Here is a 17,808-nt window from a genome sequence, read left to right on the forward strand (position 1 = left end):
CCCCAATTCAAGAAACTCCTGTGACCTCCAACCCTTTGAGATGGGTCAGGAAATCCTGGGCAGTCAGAAAAAGTCATCTTTAACACTGCCAGCTCCTGCCCTGCCTCTTTCCTTGCACAAGTACAGAGCTGAAGAGTTTCCCAACCCTCAGTTTCCTGTCTGCAAGTTTCATTCCTGACCTCCATCCCAGAAAGGCTTCCCTAGGTACGCCTTCCCACCAACTGATTCTACCCAGGACTCCCTTTTATTCTGGACCTGCTCTGGGTTTTTTCAACTCCTTTCCTTACTCCTGTTCCCAGCTACTCGAATCCGTGGCAGACAAACAAGATAGGCAGAAATACTGACTGGATCTTGGGGGTATCAATGTCTGACAATGATGCCCAGATTACTCACTGATACCTTTACTTAGCTTAGCAAACAGGAAACAGGGCTACTCAGATCCTCCTAGCATCCATCCCCAAAGCATATTCTTCCCCTACCCTGTGTTTTCACAAACCCTCCCCTCTTTGTCCTCCTTTAATGGCTTGAAGACAAATGAAGCACCAGGAGAGAATGAACATAGCCTTGGCTTGTCAGGTCTGAGTTCTGGGTCTCTTTTTCCTCTGTCTTAGTATAGAAGCTTATGCAATTCACTTGCCTCTCTGGACATTTAAATGAAAGGGCTGGACTAGATAATCTCTCTGGGTTCTTTCAGATCAATTCATACTTGATAAATCAATGAATGAATTAGAAGAAACTCTAATTCTGAGACATAGGTATCCCGCACCCCTTTGAAACAGCTGAAGGAAGGTAAAGGTCGGGTTCCTGTTTATTATACATTTTAGCTATAGGAAAAGAAGCAAGTGTATCTAGGAAGAAATAGAACCTGGCAGCCCCTATACTTGACTAATAAAAGCAAATTCCTGGAAGAAGCAGAGAAATAGGCCACTAGTGAGACCTGGCAGTGTCAAAAAGGTCTATAAATTAAGTGATTGAAGGAGTAAAAAACAATGGCTATAACCAGATAAGATCTCTAAGCACAGACTAAAGTCTAGAGAGGTCTGGGTGGGAAGGAGCCCCTGGAGCTTCTATTAAAGGGAAAGACTTGGTCCACAGCAAGTTGCTACTGCATTTGGTTCAAACCCAGTTTTCTCAATCTGTCAACCCGGTGTGTATGCAGAAGTTATGCTTCTGAAGTGCTGAAATGAGAAAGAAATAGAAGAAATTATACCAAATTCAAAGTAGTTAGGCTGAAGGCAAGTACAATTTTAGTTTAAAAGCTACTCATTTTCCCCACTACTCTGTGCAGTATCATCACTGCTCATTCTGAAATGTGTGCTAGAGAGTTTTGTGGGATGGCGAAGTCTGGGGCTGGGGAGGTGGGTACTTGTGGTATGATTGAAGGCCAAAGGCAAGACACAACCCAATATCCTGTGTGAGAACCTCTGCAGTTAATGACAAATGGATTTGACTCGACCTGACCCATTTGGGCACTCACTTGTCTTCATTCAAGGACACTGTCTCCACAAAAGGGATTTCTTCCTTGTCTGTCTTCCCCATGATCAGCCGGTGCTTATCCAAGTTTATGATGCACTGAAAACAAAGGAGAAGCACTGGTCACTGTCAATGATCCCACTATGAGGTCTCCAAGTAAGAGGAGCCCTGCCTCAGAGAGGAAGTATCAAAGGGAAAGTAGAATCAATCCTACCTTCAGGGATCGGAGAGTCTGGAGACCAAGGGACAAGTTTTTCTCATTGTCCTCTAATAAGATAAAAAAAAATTAAGATTTAGCCATTTCCATGCTGGTTTAGAAGTCAGCCTTACCGCCATTAGGATCCATTCAACCTTCCTTCCTTCCATCCATCCATCCAATAAACATCTGTTGAGCATCTATTATATTAACTAATTTTCCAAGATCATTATAGTTAAAAGGCAACAGAGCCAAGATTCAAACTCAGGTCTTTTTAACTCTAAAGGACAAGGGTCTTTAGACAAAAACCAGGAACTTAGAGTAGTCTAGAATAGAGTACATGAGGGAAAATATAGGAGATGGTGGCAAACTATGAAGGGATTTATGGCAAAGGAGTAAGAGGATCTTGCCCTCTACCTCCAACTAGTTCATAGAAAGCTCTCAGGGGCCATTTTCACTGGCAAACAAAAATGTTTGTTTTATTGCCCCTCCCTTTTTTTTTCAATCACACTGTTTTTTTCTGTGTGATTCTCAACATGTCTTGAATGTAGCTCAGGGCCCATGTGGTACTTTGGAGGACAAAAATTGGGACAAGGTCTAACGCACAGAAAAGTGGAAACCTGGGATTTTAAAGAAGTCAATATTTACAAGCATGAGATCTCATGAGGGTTTGGTGGATGTAGGGAGAGGGTTTACATTAGAGGTCCATAACTCCAGTCCTCAATTCTACTCACCAACCACAGCTGCTGGGCAGTCCAGGCGGAGGGAGCCCAGTGTGATCACCAGGTGCTCAATCTGGCCCACGACTTTCAGATGCCGGGGTAGAGAAAGCTTCTCTCCTTCATGCTTGTGAGATTTAACATGCTCCTTGAGTCTGTACCAGAGAGGAAGATACCAGAATCTCCTTGGCAGAGGTTTCTGGTGGAATGTGGCAATGCTACCTTCTGACCCACAGTTGGAATTTTCCAGGGATTAATTTACCAAAAAAGTGCTAGCCAGCCTACACTTCTTGTTTCAGCACTTTTTCCTCAACATGCCAGGGGATATGAAAAACTAAAGATTCAGCTCCTGGTCTCAAAAAGCTATGTCACTATCTGCACTGGTGAAAGATGAGAGTTGACACACTCAGAGTATCCTATTTTGCATTCTAACACCCCCACCTATGTGCAAGGCAGTTTAGTTTACATGTCCTTTTACCCATATGTGGGTAACAGATCTCAAAGAGGGTAGGTTAATCCTAATTTTAGAAGATGCTTTGTTCAACGTCTAATTTTCTCTTTGTCTTTTCGATTTCAGTCTATCCTCATCAGTTAGTCTTCGGCTATAAGGTTAGCGGACACAGGTACTTATTTGATAAGTGCGTTCATATTGGTATCAGCAAGGAACATCGGGGAGAAAGTCCTAATTAATTTAACTTGTCTGTGCAGGGGAGGGAGGAAAGGAACAGCACCAAGGTTTCACACAGTTATGTAAGCTGACTGGAACAGCTAACACCTGAGCTATTATGGGTTGGTGGATAAATACTTAATTACGTACTTTCTGTGCCAATACTTCTGCTTTACTCCATTTCCTCTCTTTTGGTGTCACAGACCATCCAAAAGAAAAATAATTGCAGTTTTACAGATGGTTATTAATTCCTCTGGAATCATGGCAGTCTGCTGCCTAATGATGCACCAGGATGTTAGTAGTCTTTCTGGAACCATCATGGTGCACTATATCGCCTCTCTTCACCACATAATAAAGCTCAGGATTCTTCCCACAAGAGTACTTGTGTCCTAGACTACCCCCAGCACCCTAAATAGCAATAGACAAAACCCACAGGGCCAGCTTCAAGGAGTCACAGTGGTGGTGAGGGGTGAGGACAGGGTAGAAACGAGAAGGAACATATCATGTGGCAGAGGTCACTGATTATAGAAATCAAGCCTTGTGCAAGCCCTACTTAAGAATATGGACATCTTGAAAGTAGCTTAAAATGGGCCATTACATCTACCCTAGTGATTGTTTCAATACAGAGACTTGGGCTGGGGAATGATTTGTTGTACTCAGGGATAGAAAAGTGGAAAGGGATACTGGGTTGATCCTCCCAATTCTGGGCTAGACCTCAGGGCCCATCTGGTACTTTGAGGAAAGGAAAGGAAGAAGGAAAGAAATAAAAGTACGGATTGAGTGAAAGGGAGGAAAGATACAAAATGGCTTTCTCTGACAGAGAACCCAGGGGCAGAACCCAATTCCAGCTGTTAGAGAACTGAAGACATTCAATATACGAGGTGTCTGCCTCACACCAAATTCCCAGCAGGGGCAGCAGTAAGATCTGATTTACATGTTCTTCACAGAGAGGAACGGCACTATGAAACTACTGTTAGTCACCCCATGATGGTTCAGGCCCAGCAACAACAGCAGCCCTATTCCAAGTTCTGACTGATGCTTCTTGGACAGGCAGTGTGGCCTCCAGAAAGACCCTGAGTAAGCTAAGGCCAACCACATCCCTGCTTTTGCTCAACTGGGGTATACCAACAGGACAGCTCCTTCTAATTTGTTGTCTGGGCATGGCACTCAATGAGCCAAGGATCTCACACTCTCATTCCAGAGCCGAAAGGTCTTTGTTCAAAACTTAACAGGTGGGAGTTAACGGAAAGCCTGAGGCTTTCCTGGCTCACTGATTTCTCCCAGGTGCTGGAGAACCCACCACTCTTCCCCTTTAATAAGGACTGGTTCCAGCTGATATTCGAGCCCTGCACACTTCTCCTGGAGCCTCTGTGGAGGCCCTGACCATCTCTAACCTCAAAATAGATTCAGGAAAAGAGTGCATTAGCATCTGACTTCCACCCAGCACAAGTGGCTACTTACCCCAGTCTATCCACACAGGCTGAAGAGATGAGATTATATTGACAGCCTGTGTCAACCAAGGCTTTCACATCCTTTCCAGCACACTGAGGAGAGGAAACATATTGTTCAACAGGAGCCAGAGAAGCAAAAGGGAAGGGAGATCCAGAGAGCAAGCAGCTCTCATATGAAAGGCAGGCTTGGAGAGCATCCTCACAATTATGGGTTGCTAGTGTCCCATCTTTACTCACTGCTGAGTCTCCTTTGAGGGGTTCTTTTCCTTGCTGAATCTAGAGCTGACAGAGGATTCCAAAGGACTTCGGGTGTTTCATTCTATATACCGAGTAGCTCTTAATTTTGTATGTGTGTGTATGTGTATGACATACCACTTTGCAAATCTGATGAAAGCTTTGGTCCTTTTTCCCATAAAGACGCACATGCATCAAAATATTGCATACACTTCCTGTGCTGCATGTGGTGCCCCCCTTAAAACTCATTTATGAATTCCATGATAAGACCCACACTCTATACATTTTGGAGGAGAGGGCCCCACTATTGGGATCATAATGGACCCAAATCCTACTCTCCAGAAAACCCTGGAAAAGCTGTTCTCAGAATATTACCTGGCAAGAAACCAAAATCATGTCCTCATCCTCAGACTTCTTTAGTCCCTCAGACTTAGCCTGATTGAGTTTGTTGGTCTTGGAGGCCCAAGGGATACGACTGCTTCGGAGCTTAGACAGGTTGGTTTCCATGAGGCGCCTCTGCAGAATGTTATGAGGTTGCTTGAGGAATAAAAAGCAAAAGCTTCTTAGTGACAGGTCATTTCCCTCTTCTCCCATTGTCCCCCAGGTGCACAGAAATAATGAAGGAGCCTAACTGAGCTCTACCTTTGCTTTTTATTTATTCTTCCTTCAAGTAGGGACTTCACTGGTATTGTCAGAGCAGGTACTATAAACCAATTTGCAGAAGGCCACCCTGAATGAATGAAAGAGCAAGATGGGACACTGGGAAATGTGGATACGGCCAATGAATATTCTATGGCTAAAGAGAACTGAGGGACCCTTGTTTTTTGGACCACCTGGGCCTGCTGCCTTCCCCCCCCTTACAAGAGCATTTCAGGAGAAAAGTTGCCTTAGTCTATGTGGAATAGTGTATCTTCCCAGGTGACTTACAGAAGGGGCAGCTCATTCTCTCAGGCTGAAGAAATCTACCCAGCACTGGTTGTCAGAAGCTCTGCCTACTTCTATTTCAAGTCTCACTCCCTTCCAGTCTTATCTTTTGGACCCCATCTGCATATGCTTTTGTGGCCTGGCTCTCCTGTGGGCTGAGTCACCCATGGGGTAGATGGAGTGGGAAGACAGGAATTCATACCAGCTGAACAAACCTCTCAGAGACACACTTTGGAACCTGGCAGAACCCACAGGAATCATCCTTACTGACATCCTCCGGACCTCAAGGAGTGTAAAGCAACTCTTGCTATATGCTTGTCATCCATTCCCCCTCTCTTCAATGGGCCAAAAAGTAGGAATATAAAAGGGGCACAGACTGACCAAGAAGCAAGGGATTTAATTAGACCTTATCTGTGCCAGGATAATTAGATGGTATCTGTGCCAGGATATCTAATGTTAGGAAGCAGAATGAGGAATATGAATTCAAGTCTGCTCTTGCATAGAGCTTAGAAGAGTTCCTAGGACAGATATATCCATGCTCTACTGTTTCAACCCACGGTGGCCTCCAGAAAGTATAAGCTACTTCTTGGCAAGAAGTCATTTGACATGAGAAATTTCTATACATGAGCATATTATTCTCACTTTACAATAACATTTAACATCCCTCAAAGGTAGAGTCTAACCCCAAGTTTCTATGTAACACATACCAGATGGCCCTCCAATTCTAGGGGGAAGAGAGTCACTCGTAGAAGCCCAGAGCCTAGAACCTTCCCAGGGAAGGGGGTAGAACTGAAGAAGGTCTTCATTATCTGCCACCTTACAGATTTCTGAGGAAGAATGGAGCCAGAGCCATGACTCACTCTAACCCTGGTGAGCCGAAGCAATGGATTCCCAAAATACACTGAGTCTTAGCAAAGCAGATTCTAAATTAGTATCCTTGGGAAAAGGAGAGAGAGAGGCACTTAAAAGAAAATGGGAGCTTCTTAACTTGATAAGGAGCTAGAGAAAGTGCTAACTCTTGTTAGATTTCCTCATGTGACACTGGGAGAATGCTTTGCTCCTCAAAATAAACAGAAATTATTCATTCTTATGTCTCTCACTAATAAGCCTGGATTCTTAGTCACATTCAAGTCACACTAAAGCAGAGTGTTTGTTTCTATCAAGTCCATGCTTAGCAGGACCAACTCAGATAAGTTGGATTTGTAGAACGAAGATTGGAAGGGACTTCAAAGACCATCTAATCAAAGCCCTCCTCACCAAAAGTTTGGGGCTTTCCTTCCGCATTGATCTTGCTGAATATCACTTTACCTGGTTACTCTTAATCTTGCAGAGGAGTCTAGTCATCACTGGACAGATGAGGCAAATGAGGAAAGTTTTGAAATCATTTTCTCAGAAGTCATCTCTCTTCTGAATTTTCCTCCCTTCCTTGAGTAAAACATACTCAAAGTTCTCATATATTGGGGAGAAAACTCCTCCACATAACCTCAGACCCTGTCTCCTCAACACTATACATCCTCCTCCAATCACACCCTTGTCTTGAATGGTCTTTTTAAAAAAAGACAAAATCACTATGTCTATTTCCTGATATGCTATATTATCTTCACTGAGATTACTTTTGATCCCACAACACCAATAACGATCTCCTAATTTCCAAATTTGATAGATATTTTTCAGCCTTCATTTTACTTGACTTCTCTAGGGCATTGGGCACTGCTGACTATTCCTTTATTTGTTCTTCTCTTTAGTAACCAAACAACAAAGTACATGTTCAATGTAAAATATTCAAATATCAATCAATTATATAAAATTAAAAGGGAAAGTCTCCCCAACCTCTCAACCCCTGCTCAGTTCCACTTTGGACAAATAACAACCATTAAATTTAGAAGTATACCCTTCCAAAAAGTTTTAATACATTTACAAACATATACAAAATTAAGATCATACTATAACAGTTCTAAATTTTCTACTTTTGTTTATTTTATTTTTTTTTATAATTTTATTTATTTATTTATTTTTTCCCCCAAAGCCCCAGTAGATAGTTGTATGTCATAGCTTCACATCCTTCTAGTTGCTGTATGTGGGACGCGGCCTCAGCATGGCCAGAGAAGTGGTGCATCCGTGCGCGCCCGGGATCCGAACCCGGGCCGCCTCTACTTTTGTTTAATATATGAAAAGCATTTTTCTACGTCAGTACATATAATTCTCTTCATTCATTTTTATAACTAAAAGTATTCATACTATAGTTCAGATGTTGAAAATTCACAGCCAATAACCCCATATGAACCTCAGAGATGTTTTTCTGTGGTCATTTTATTATGTTTACGTTTCAACTGACAGCGTAACTGCACATTCACCTCTGCTCCAAACCAAAATTTCACTAAAATGATAGTCAAGGAAAAAGAAAGGCCTAAATCTACAAGAACAAAGAGAGCAGTAAAAGAAACAACAACAACAAAAAGAGAGATGTTGACAAAATTTTGGAATCTGAAAAGCAGACAGAAAAGCGGTAACTGACCTAGACCGTTCCACTTCACAGAATGTTGGAGTGGCAGAGACTGTGAGTTGCTCATCAAAATCCATGTTCTTCTCTTCTTTCTGGGCAGACACCTAGATTATGTTCCCAGCCTTCCTTGCAGTTAGGCATGGCCATATGACTGAGTTCTAGCAAACAGAATGTGACTAGAAGCGACATGCACCACTTCTAGACCTGGCCCATAAAAAACTCCCGTGCACACTTCTCCATATTCTTTTCCTCCTCTGACTGGCTGGAATGGAGATGACTCTTAGGGTAACCTTCGCGGACGTCACTCAGAGCCACTGTCAGAAGATCCACTGTCAGCCTGGATCCCTAAATGACTACATGGAAGAGGGCTGTCTTGCTGACCTTTACACTACTACTGTTACTTAAGAAAAAAAATAAACGATTACATTTGAGCTATTATATATTTTGGGGTCTAGCTATAAAAGCAGTTTTCCTACTCAAACTAAAACCCTGAAAGGCTGAGGAGTTAGAGGTATCATAACCTCTACAGTTGGTGGGTACAATTAGGATTGGAAATAGATTAGTATAAAGCTTGCATAAGACTCCCACTTGACCCAGACAGCTGGGAAGAATGCCAAAAGTTTATTTTTTTTTTGTAAGAGTAAATCAAAAGACGCTGGTTGGTTGACAGTTTGGCTAGGCTTAGAAATTATATACTATCAGATTTCTAGATCAGCTAAGGGAGAGGGTGGAGTGCCATTCTGAGCCAGAACTGAAAGATATGAGTTTAAAGATTGAAAGGGCCCAAATAGAGCTTCATATAATGAAAGAACAAAGACGCACACCAAGATTTCATATCACTATGAATTTCTGGAATATCACAGATGACAAAGATTCCAAAAGCTTCCAAAGAGAAAAAGATGATCCAAATACAAAGGACTAGGAACCAGAATAGCATACGACTACTCAATGGTAATAATGGAAGCTAAAAGACAAGGGAATAATAGTTTTAAAATATCTGACGGTACAAAATTTCTAAACCTAGCCAAACTATCAACCAAGGCTTAGGAAAGTTATTTCCCATGCATCCTCAAGAAGCTATTGAAGGATATGCTCCACCAACATGAGGGAAACCAATGATCAAAGAAAAAAACATAGGATCCAAGAAATAAAGGATCCAATAGAGAAGAGAGGCAAAGGAAATTCTGAGAATGGTGTTAAAAAAAAAAGTCCAAGATATAGGTTGTGCAGCAGGTCTTGAGAGAAACCAGTACAAAACCCAACGGGAGGATAGAGGGTTCCAGGGAGGATGTCTCCAAGAAAAAAGGAAAATGGATCCACTAGATCTTCTACAGTTTTAAGGTACTTGGGGGAGATTTAAATTTTACATAGAAAATTAAATAAAGAAAAACACTAGGCAAGTATTAATTTTGAGAAAAATAAGTATTTGTATGAGAAAGGAAACATAGTTATAGTATATAATTTGACTCAGCTGTGAATAATATGAACATATTCATAATAATTTGTTCAGCCATTCATACATTCAGCCATACATAGAAAAAATGTAAGCGTAGATGCTGATTTGACCCCAAACAGTTAATTAACAGAAAAGTAGTATAATAGGAGAGGGGACATGATGGGGAGAGGTGTAAAAGAATTAAACCCTTATCTATTATAATAGAAAATCAATAGATAATGGTAAAATCAATAAATCAAGAAATAGTATCATCTTTTACTTAGAAATATGGAGATTCCTAACACAAGGAACAGTTTAGACTTTTTTTAAAGTTTTAAGTTACATACATGTATTTTTTGATAAAAATGAAATAAAAAATATACCCCATATATTAGGAAAGTGTTCAGCCACAAGAAAAGCCAACTTACAGTGGCTTAAATGGAGGTGTATTTTTTCTCACATAACAAGAAGTCTGGAGGTAGGCAGCTGCTGGCAATAATTCAGCAGCTTAACAGTTTCAGGGCTACTGTCTCTGTAATCCTCTTGGATATTCCCTCATGGTCACATGATGGGTACCCCAGCTCCAGGGTATTACATCCACATTCTAGGAAGGAGGAAGAAGGAAGGAATTATGTGCCATCTCTCCCTTTTATCAGGAAAGCAAAGCTTTCCCAGAAGTTCCCTTGGTATTTTGTCTATATCTTCTTGGTCAGAATTCACATGACCACTCCTAGGTGCAAAGGGGATTGGGAGAGAATTTAGCTTTTCTAATCTCTATAGAGGAGTCAGGCAGATAGAAAAGGTTGAGAATGGGTGATGATTTAGCTAACATGTCTGCCAAATCATGCAAAAACTAAAGTGTGTGTGTGCATAAATGTAACTTAGGCAGGTAAAATGCTAGGTTACCCTATAACCACCTGGCACTGATTTTCTTACATCTGCCCTGCTTTCTGCATTTTAATACAGCACATCCTCTGTAGATGTCTGAGTTTCTGGTATCAACTTACCTCAATTTAACCATGTAACTACTAATGGACATTTAGATTGTTTCCACATGTTTGCCATTAGAAACAATGCTGCAATAAACTCAACATTCCATTTTTCTTGACGCTCCTCCACTGGCTTCCAAAACCACCTGTCTGCCTACTCTGCATCTCTCTTTTACTAGTTCCGTGGCCTCTGCTCATTTCTTAAACGTTAGTTTTCCTCATCACTCTATCTCTGGTCCTTTTCTCACTCTACACATCCTTTCAGGGCAATCTTCTTTACTTTCATTGCATAAATTACTATCTTTATAATCATGGCTCTATCTCATGTCCAGACCTCATTTCTGAGTTTTAGACCCATAGATCCAACTGCTTCTTTGAACTTCTCTACTTAGATATTCCACACGCACTTTCAAACTTAACTTGTCCCACTGATCTTTCCCAGAAAACTTGTCCTTTCTCCATTATTCTCTATCTTGGTGAGTGAAATTCTGCCTCTTTAACACCTCATATTTTCCTCTCTTCTACTGTTATTGCTAAATTCAAGCAATCTCCAAAACATTACTCTCATGGTCTCCTTCCCCTACAGTTGTTCTCTTGTAGCTGTATCAAACACAAAATCCTCAATTTAGCATTTAAGATCTTCCACTAACTACTGCTCATCCTCCCTCCCAATCTTATCTTTAGTCCTCCATGAAGACTTTCTACTTTCAGCAAATGACCAGTTGTCACATACTATCTTGAACAAATCACTAATCTTTCTAAGCATTACTTTTCTCTAAGTCTCACTTTCATCAGCAATAAAAGAGGTTTGAGCTCCAAACTCCTGTTCAGTTTTAACATTCTGGATTACTCCCCTTCTACTAACTTGGTACAATGGCACCTCCATATGCCTACCCATTCTTGATTCTTTTCTGTCTCCAGTCTTCCATCCCAAGTACTGTTGGTGCTTCCTCCAAAACAGATGTGGAATCAATCTACTTCTCCCCATCTTTACTACCTCCAACCTAATAAAGCCACCATCATTTCTTTTTTTTCATGCTTACCAAAAAGTTTCAAAGTTAGACCTCAGAAATGCAATGTAACTTTAGTGTCCTCATCCTCTAAGTTCCATTATATATAAGGCAATAGTTGTTTTTTTGTTTCTTTTTATTGAGGTATAATTGACATATAACATTATATTAGTTTCAAGTGTACAACATAATGATTCCATATTTGTATACACTGTGAAATGATCACAATAAGTCTAGTTAACATCTGTCACCACACATAGTTATAATTGTTTTTTTCTTGTGATGAGGACTTTTAAGACCTACTCTCTTAGCAACTTTCAAAAATGTAATACAGTATTATTATTAACTAACTACAGTCACCATGCTGCACATTACATCCCCATGACTTATTTATTTTATAGCTGGAAGTCTGTACCTTTTGACCTCCTTCACTCATTTCACCCCCGCCCCCCCAGCAACCACCAATTTGTTCTCAGTATCTAAGAGCTTGTTTTTTTTTTTTTTGTCTGTTTTGTTTTTTAGATCCACATATAAATGAGATCATATGGTATTTGTCCTTCTCTGTTGAACTTACTTCACTTAGCATAATGCCCTCAAAGTCCATCCATGTTGTCACAAATGGCAAGATTTCATTCCTTTTTTATAGCTGAATAGTATTCCATTGTCTATATAAACTACATCTTCTTTATCCATTCATTCATCAATGGACACTGAGGTTGTTTTCATATCCTGGTTCATCATTTCTTATCTGTACTGCAACAGCCTCCTAACTTGTCTTCTGCCTGTTCTTTCATCCTTCTCCAATTCATACTTTACAGAGTCACCAGAGTAACCTTTTAAAAATATAATTCAGATAATTCCCTTACTCAAAACCCTTCAATGGCTTCCCATTGTTCTTTGAACAAAATTCAAACTTCTTACCATGGTCTATAGGGCTCAGCATCCTCTGGTCCCTGACCATCTCTCCAACCTCCATATATATACCACTCTCCCTTTCATTCATCCACACCTCTTTGCTCAAAAACTCTTTCCCATTCCAATGCCTGTGCACCTGCTGTTCCCTCTGCCTGAAATGTTCTCCCCCTAACACTTCAAATAGTTAGCTTGCTCTCATCTCAGGTCTCAGCTCAAATACTACTTTAACAAAGACATCTTCCCTGACCATACTATTTAAAGTAGGTACCCCACCTCTGTAATTACTAACATATCCCACTATTTCTTTCATAGTAATTATAAGCCCACAATTATTTTGCTTATTTACTTGTTTACTATTTCACTCCCCCTACTAGAGTGTTATTCCATAAGGGCAGAGACCTTGATAGTCTTGATCACAGCTATATCCCTAGCTCTTGACAAAGTACCCAACAAATAAATCTGTACCTTTTACTTCTTCAAAGTGCCTTTCTTGATTAACATCACCTAGTTCTTTCTCTCAGAATCCCTGCAATACTTGTGCATTACATAGTTTGTACTACTTGCATTCCCACTCCTTGACTGTTGCTTTGTAAATTTGCTTAAGTGGTTTATTTTTATGTTTATTGAAATATTGGCTTTCCAAGGGCTGTCTTTTACTTTCCTGATGTCCTTCAAGATACACACTAGAAATTAGCTAGATAGGTGCTGCAAGTACTCTGGTGGCCTTTTGGACATAATCCTCAAGTCATCCTCCTGACATGGATCCTGCTTTATGCTTTGGCTCAACAAGGAAACTACTAACCTAAGCAGTCCCTGGTTCTCTACTATTCCTGAAATGTGGCTGCTAAACCCTAACCAGGGTTTAGGCATCCAAACCCTAACCAGGAAAGCTCAAATATGCTGCCTCCATCATCATCAGGAGCATCTGAAGGAAATGGTTCTACGGGCAGTGTTGTATTCTCAGTGGAAATAGCTGAGGTTCCTCAATCTGCCACCCAGTCTGCTTAAATATCTCTTCTAATCAGGCTGTAGAGTGGGGAGAAAAGTGAGGTGAGAAGAAACAGATTATACTGCAGGAGGCCACAGAACCATGACTTGAACAAGAATTTCTAAGGCCATTTTCTCAATCCCTTTACCTATGCTATACTGAATTCAGAGAGAATCAACCTAATGGAATTTTGTGGTCCACAGAATGGACCAGACTGGAAAATAGGGGGAATGACAGAAGTCTGCCTTCTTTGTAGCAATTACTCCCAGAGGAGAAACCCAAGCTATCTAGCTAGAAATAGAACCACTTAGAAATAGGGTTCAGGGGCCGGCCCCGTGGCACAGTGGTTAAGTGCACACAATCCGCTGCTGGTGGCCCGGGTTCGGATCCCAGGTGCGCACTGATGCACCGCTTGTCAGGCCATGCTGTGGCGGCATCCCATATAAAGTGGAGGAAGATAGGCACAGATGTTAGCCCAGGGCCAGTCTTCCTCAGCAAAAAGAGGAGGATTGGCATGGATGTTAGCTCAGGGCTGATCTTCCTCACAAAATAAATAAATAAAATTTTAAAAAATAAATTAAAAAAAAACTGAGCTCTTAACTTTACACACACAAAAAAGAAATAGGATTCAGCAAATATGGCCCACAAACCAAATCCAGCCTACTGCCTGTTTTTGTAAACAAAGGTTTACTGGAACACAACCAACTCCACTCATTTACTATCTATGGCTGCTTTTGAACTACAACGGCAGAGTTGAGTAATTAAGACAGAGACTGTTCAGCCTGCAAAGCCAAAAATAGTTACTATCTGGTCCTTTACAGAAAAAGTTTGCCAAGCTCTGACTTAGAGTAGTGGTTAAAAATATATGCTTTGCAGGCCAGCCCCAGTGCCCTAGTGGTTAAATTTGGCACACTCTGCTTGGGTGGCCGGGGTTCAGTTCCTGGGGGGCAGACCTACACCACTCATCTGTCAGTGGCCATTCTGTGGTGGCAGCTCACATACAAAATGAGGAAGATTGGCAACAGAGCTTAAGCATGCCACCTCACCCCAGTACTCACAGCTCTCCTAGCCCTATCTCAGTCTGCCTTGGTTTCTGTGACCTGTTCTAGCTCTTCTGTGCAATCATTTGCACATTACAGGTGTGAGAATAGTGAGAGAGGAATATCAGCTCTACGGCAATGGTGGGGGAGAGAAAGTGTGAACCACAGTTCAGGGTCTCACAGTAAACTGCTGTGTGTCACATCCATGGCAATAACCTGCTTCTGGAGGATGCTTCCTCCTTCCAGCCTACTGCCTATGTGCTATACTATCAGCAGCTGTGTGGCTCAGTTGAGACAGACCAGCGTCAGAAAAGCAGATGGAATTCTTCCCACACAGGATGAATTAGTTAGGAATGCTAGACAGAAGGATGGAGAGGTAGTTCCTCAGGGCTAGGGAACTCCTTGACAGCACAAAACAACAAAATGTCAATCATATCTTAAATCCAGCATGAAGGGAAGACAAATATTCCACATTTTACTTCTTTTCCTAATACTTCCCTCTTTATTGGTTCCTGAGGCTTCCAGGAACTAGGATTATTTTGGCCTGAAGGTAAGAAGACTTGGACTTGATTTGCTAAATGAATCTAGACTGCTTTGAAGTGAAAGAAGGGCTGAAGGAGAGTTCTCTCTTTTCTAGGAATACATTTGTCACTCACCACTCTGAGGGAGGATGAATCACACTGACTATCTTGTGGCTTGTTTTTTCCTTCAGAAAAACAAAACAAGACAACTGAGTAGACATCCCTTGCACATAAACTAAAAATGATTCTCTATCACAATGGGGGAGAGTAAATCTGATATTGGTATCTGTGCATCATTAGAGTTGTTTAAAAAAAAAAAAAGGAAGTGGATTTAGAAGCTCTGCCCTTCATAGTCATTTTGGGGTTGGAAATGGCAATTTCAGTAAACTAGGCTGACACCCCTCCTCTCCCTGCCAAATTAAACATACCAAAAGCTCAAAAAATACTGGAAAAATTATACAGAGCATCTACTTCATTTAAAAGACATATGAGTAATGCTTCATACATTACATGCCCAGATGAATAAAGGGATCATGAAATTCAAGAAAACAAGTAAACTACAAGAACACTCCAGCTAAAACTACAAAGCTAAAGATAAATTTAGCCCAGCATCACTACAGTGACTGAAGGATGAGTCAAATACAGTTCTATAAACTAGTAACCCTTAGCCATCCATCCCTCTCATATAGACAGAGGCTAGCATGGTCTTTAAACCCAGACCTCCAGTGCTGGAGTTTCTCCTCCTTAATGCGAAGAACAACTCTGCTAGAAAAAAGCCTGCGCCAGCTCCTGCCCCAGCCCAGCCCCAGCTCCTGCCTCAGCTCCTGCCCCAGCCCCTGCCCCAGCCCCACACGTTAGCTGGCCAGTGAGATGGAGCAGCCCGGCTTCCTCCCTCTACCCACTTTTTGGGGGTCGGGGTGCGGCAGGAGGAGGGATGAGAATGATGAAGAGATGCTTGGGGTTCAGAAAACCTTCACAATGGACCCTTTTTCTCTCTCGTCCCTCAGGATAGAAGGTCAATGGTAGCTAAGACCAAAATCAAACGGAGAAGTAGGTTTTGCACAGGGGGAAGAGGGATTCAACCAAAGTCACCTGGTGCGGTGACCGTCCGAACCCCCCCTTCCCACTTCGTTCTCTGCTTCTCCCTCCCATTAGGAGTCACCTCTGCCGGGGTCACAGGACCGGCCAAGCAGCCTGCGAGGCTCAAGCCCCACGCAATCAGATTCGGTGTCGCTAATAACGGGGAGGAAAGGCGACCTGAGGGCAAGAAGGCAGGGCAGGGTCCCTTCTGCTCGGGAGGGAGAGGCACGAAGGGAGGAAGCAGAGCGGAAGGGCGCGCGAGCCAGAAAAGCTGCGACGGAATCCTGAGAGACACTGAAGCCGGGGGATGCTGGATGGAGAGGAACCTGAAACAGCAATAGCCGTACAGCAGCGGGCCGGGGCCGGGCCGGTGACTCAGTGAAAGAGGCAACGGGCGGCCCGGAGACCGCACAGCGCGAAGGGCGCGGCGCGCGGGGACCCCGAGGCGGGCGCGGCCGCGGGGCTCACCGTGTCCTTGGAAGAGCCCAGCTTCTTGAGGCCGTCCAGGGGCAGCAGGTCGGCCGAGTCCTTGTGGATGAACTGCACGGCTTGCTTCATTCGGCGCTGCTGCCGCAGCGACGCCGCCTCCCGCATGTCCGTCTCCTTGCGGCCGCCCTCGGTGAGCAGCCCTGAGTAAAACATCGCTGAGGCGCCCGCAGCCCAGCGTCCCCGGGACCCCCTCTCCCCCACCGCCCTCAGCGTCGAGCTCCTCCAACACCCCGAGAGCCGCGCGCCGCGCCTTTTATAGCCGAGCGTGACGTCACCGGGAGCAGCCAGTGCGCGCGCGGGGGGCGCGGCCGGCACAGCGCCCGCGTCCGGCGAGCGGCTCCCCCGCGTCGGCGTCCGCGTCGGCTGCCCCTCTCCGCGCAGCCCCGCGCGGGGAAGAGCGGGCGAAGACGCGTGGTGCAGGCCGCACTGACTCGGAGCGCCGAGGGTTTACGTCAGCCGCTTTACCCACCCGCCCCTTCCCATTGTGGGTGCTGTGCGTCCCCCGGACCGGGATGGGGCATGGGGGCCCAATGCCCGAGCAGCCTCTCCCACCCCAGCCGCTGCCGCCCGCTCACTTGTCCACGCCGTGGCCGATCCCGGGATCACCGACAGCTGAGCCATGCCCCGAGTCCCGCCGTCCGCGCCGCTGCTCGGCTTCGCAAATTCCCACCTCCGCGCCCCCTCCCGGAGCCCCGGCGCCCATAGCCCGGGCTCGGGAGGACTGGCGGCGCACTCCGAAGTTGGGATCGCTCGGGATTTCTCCGACTTCAAGTCGGTCCCCACCCACCAGGCCACGTGACTGGGGAGGGGGCAGCCCCCGGGGGCGGGCTGGAGCCGGCCTTCCGGGGACCCTCCCTCCTGCTGGCACCCTCTGCGCGGCGCCGGCACCCGCGCTTCCCCTGGGGAGCAGGGCCGGGCGGAAGCCTGCGGGTCGGCCTGGGGCTGAAGAGTGGCGAGGGTCCCGCCTCCGCGCGACTGCACGCGAGTGCCAGTCCTACACCCGCTCTTCGGAACACTGGCCAGAAAAGCACGTTTTTCTCAGCCACCCCTAGGGCTTACCGTCGGGAGGGCCTTTCACCTGTCTCTCTATCACGCTCCTGGGAAGAATTGGAACCCGGTTTTCTTCGTGAATCTTTCATACTCTCAAGCCATTTTACTTGGGCCTTCGGGCATC

General features: G+C 44.0%; 1 protein-coding gene across 2 annotated transcripts; it reads right to left on the bottom strand.

The window, feature by feature from the left end:
- Nucleotides 1-403: 403 nt before the first annotated feature.
- On the bottom strand, nucleotides 404-17,395 carry NRIP3 (nuclear receptor interacting protein 3). 2 transcript variants are annotated; one of them, XM_058545949.1, is made up of 8 exons: nucleotides 17,210-17,395; nucleotides 16,614-16,774; nucleotides 5,116-5,277; nucleotides 4,517-4,599; nucleotides 2,404-2,543; nucleotides 1,688-1,740; nucleotides 1,478-1,572; nucleotides 404-1,178 (listed from the first exon to the last, which is right to left on the bottom strand). In XM_058545949.1, the coding sequence occupies exons 1-8, from the start codon at nucleotides 17,253-17,255 to the stop codon at nucleotides 1,163-1,165; spliced, it is 756 nt and encodes a 251-aa protein (XP_058401932.1). In that variant the 5' UTR covers nucleotides 17,256-17,395; the 3' UTR covers nucleotides 404-1,162. The 2 variants fall into 2 exon arrangements, with proteins under 2 accessions (XP_058401932.1, XP_058401933.1); XM_058545950.1 differs by lacking the exon at nucleotides 17,210-17,395 and having other exon boundaries at nucleotides 16,614-16,787.
- Between the last annotated feature and the right edge of the window lie 413 nt (nucleotides 17,396-17,808).

Source organism: Diceros bicornis, chromosome 7 (assembly GCF_020826845.1).
Source record: "Diceros bicornis minor isolate mBicDic1 chromosome 7, mDicBic1.mat.cur, whole genome shotgun sequence".
Lineage (NCBI taxonomy): Eukaryota > Metazoa > Chordata > Mammalia > Perissodactyla > Rhinocerotidae > Diceros > Diceros bicornis.

Coding starts and splice junctions, on each gene's coding strand:
- NRIP3 (XM_058545949.1), bottom strand. CDS start 17,255: ATGGCTCAGCTGTCGGTGATCCCGGGATCGGCCACGGCGTGGACAA. Junction 4,600..5,115: donor TGATTTTGGTTTCTTGCCAG/GTAATATTCTGA, acceptor TCCTCTCCTCAG/TGTGCTGGAAAGGATGTGAA. Junction 2,544..4,516: donor GCCTGTGTGGATAGACTGGG/GTAAGTAGCCAC, acceptor TCTCTGGTACAG/ACTCAAGGAGCATGTTAAAT.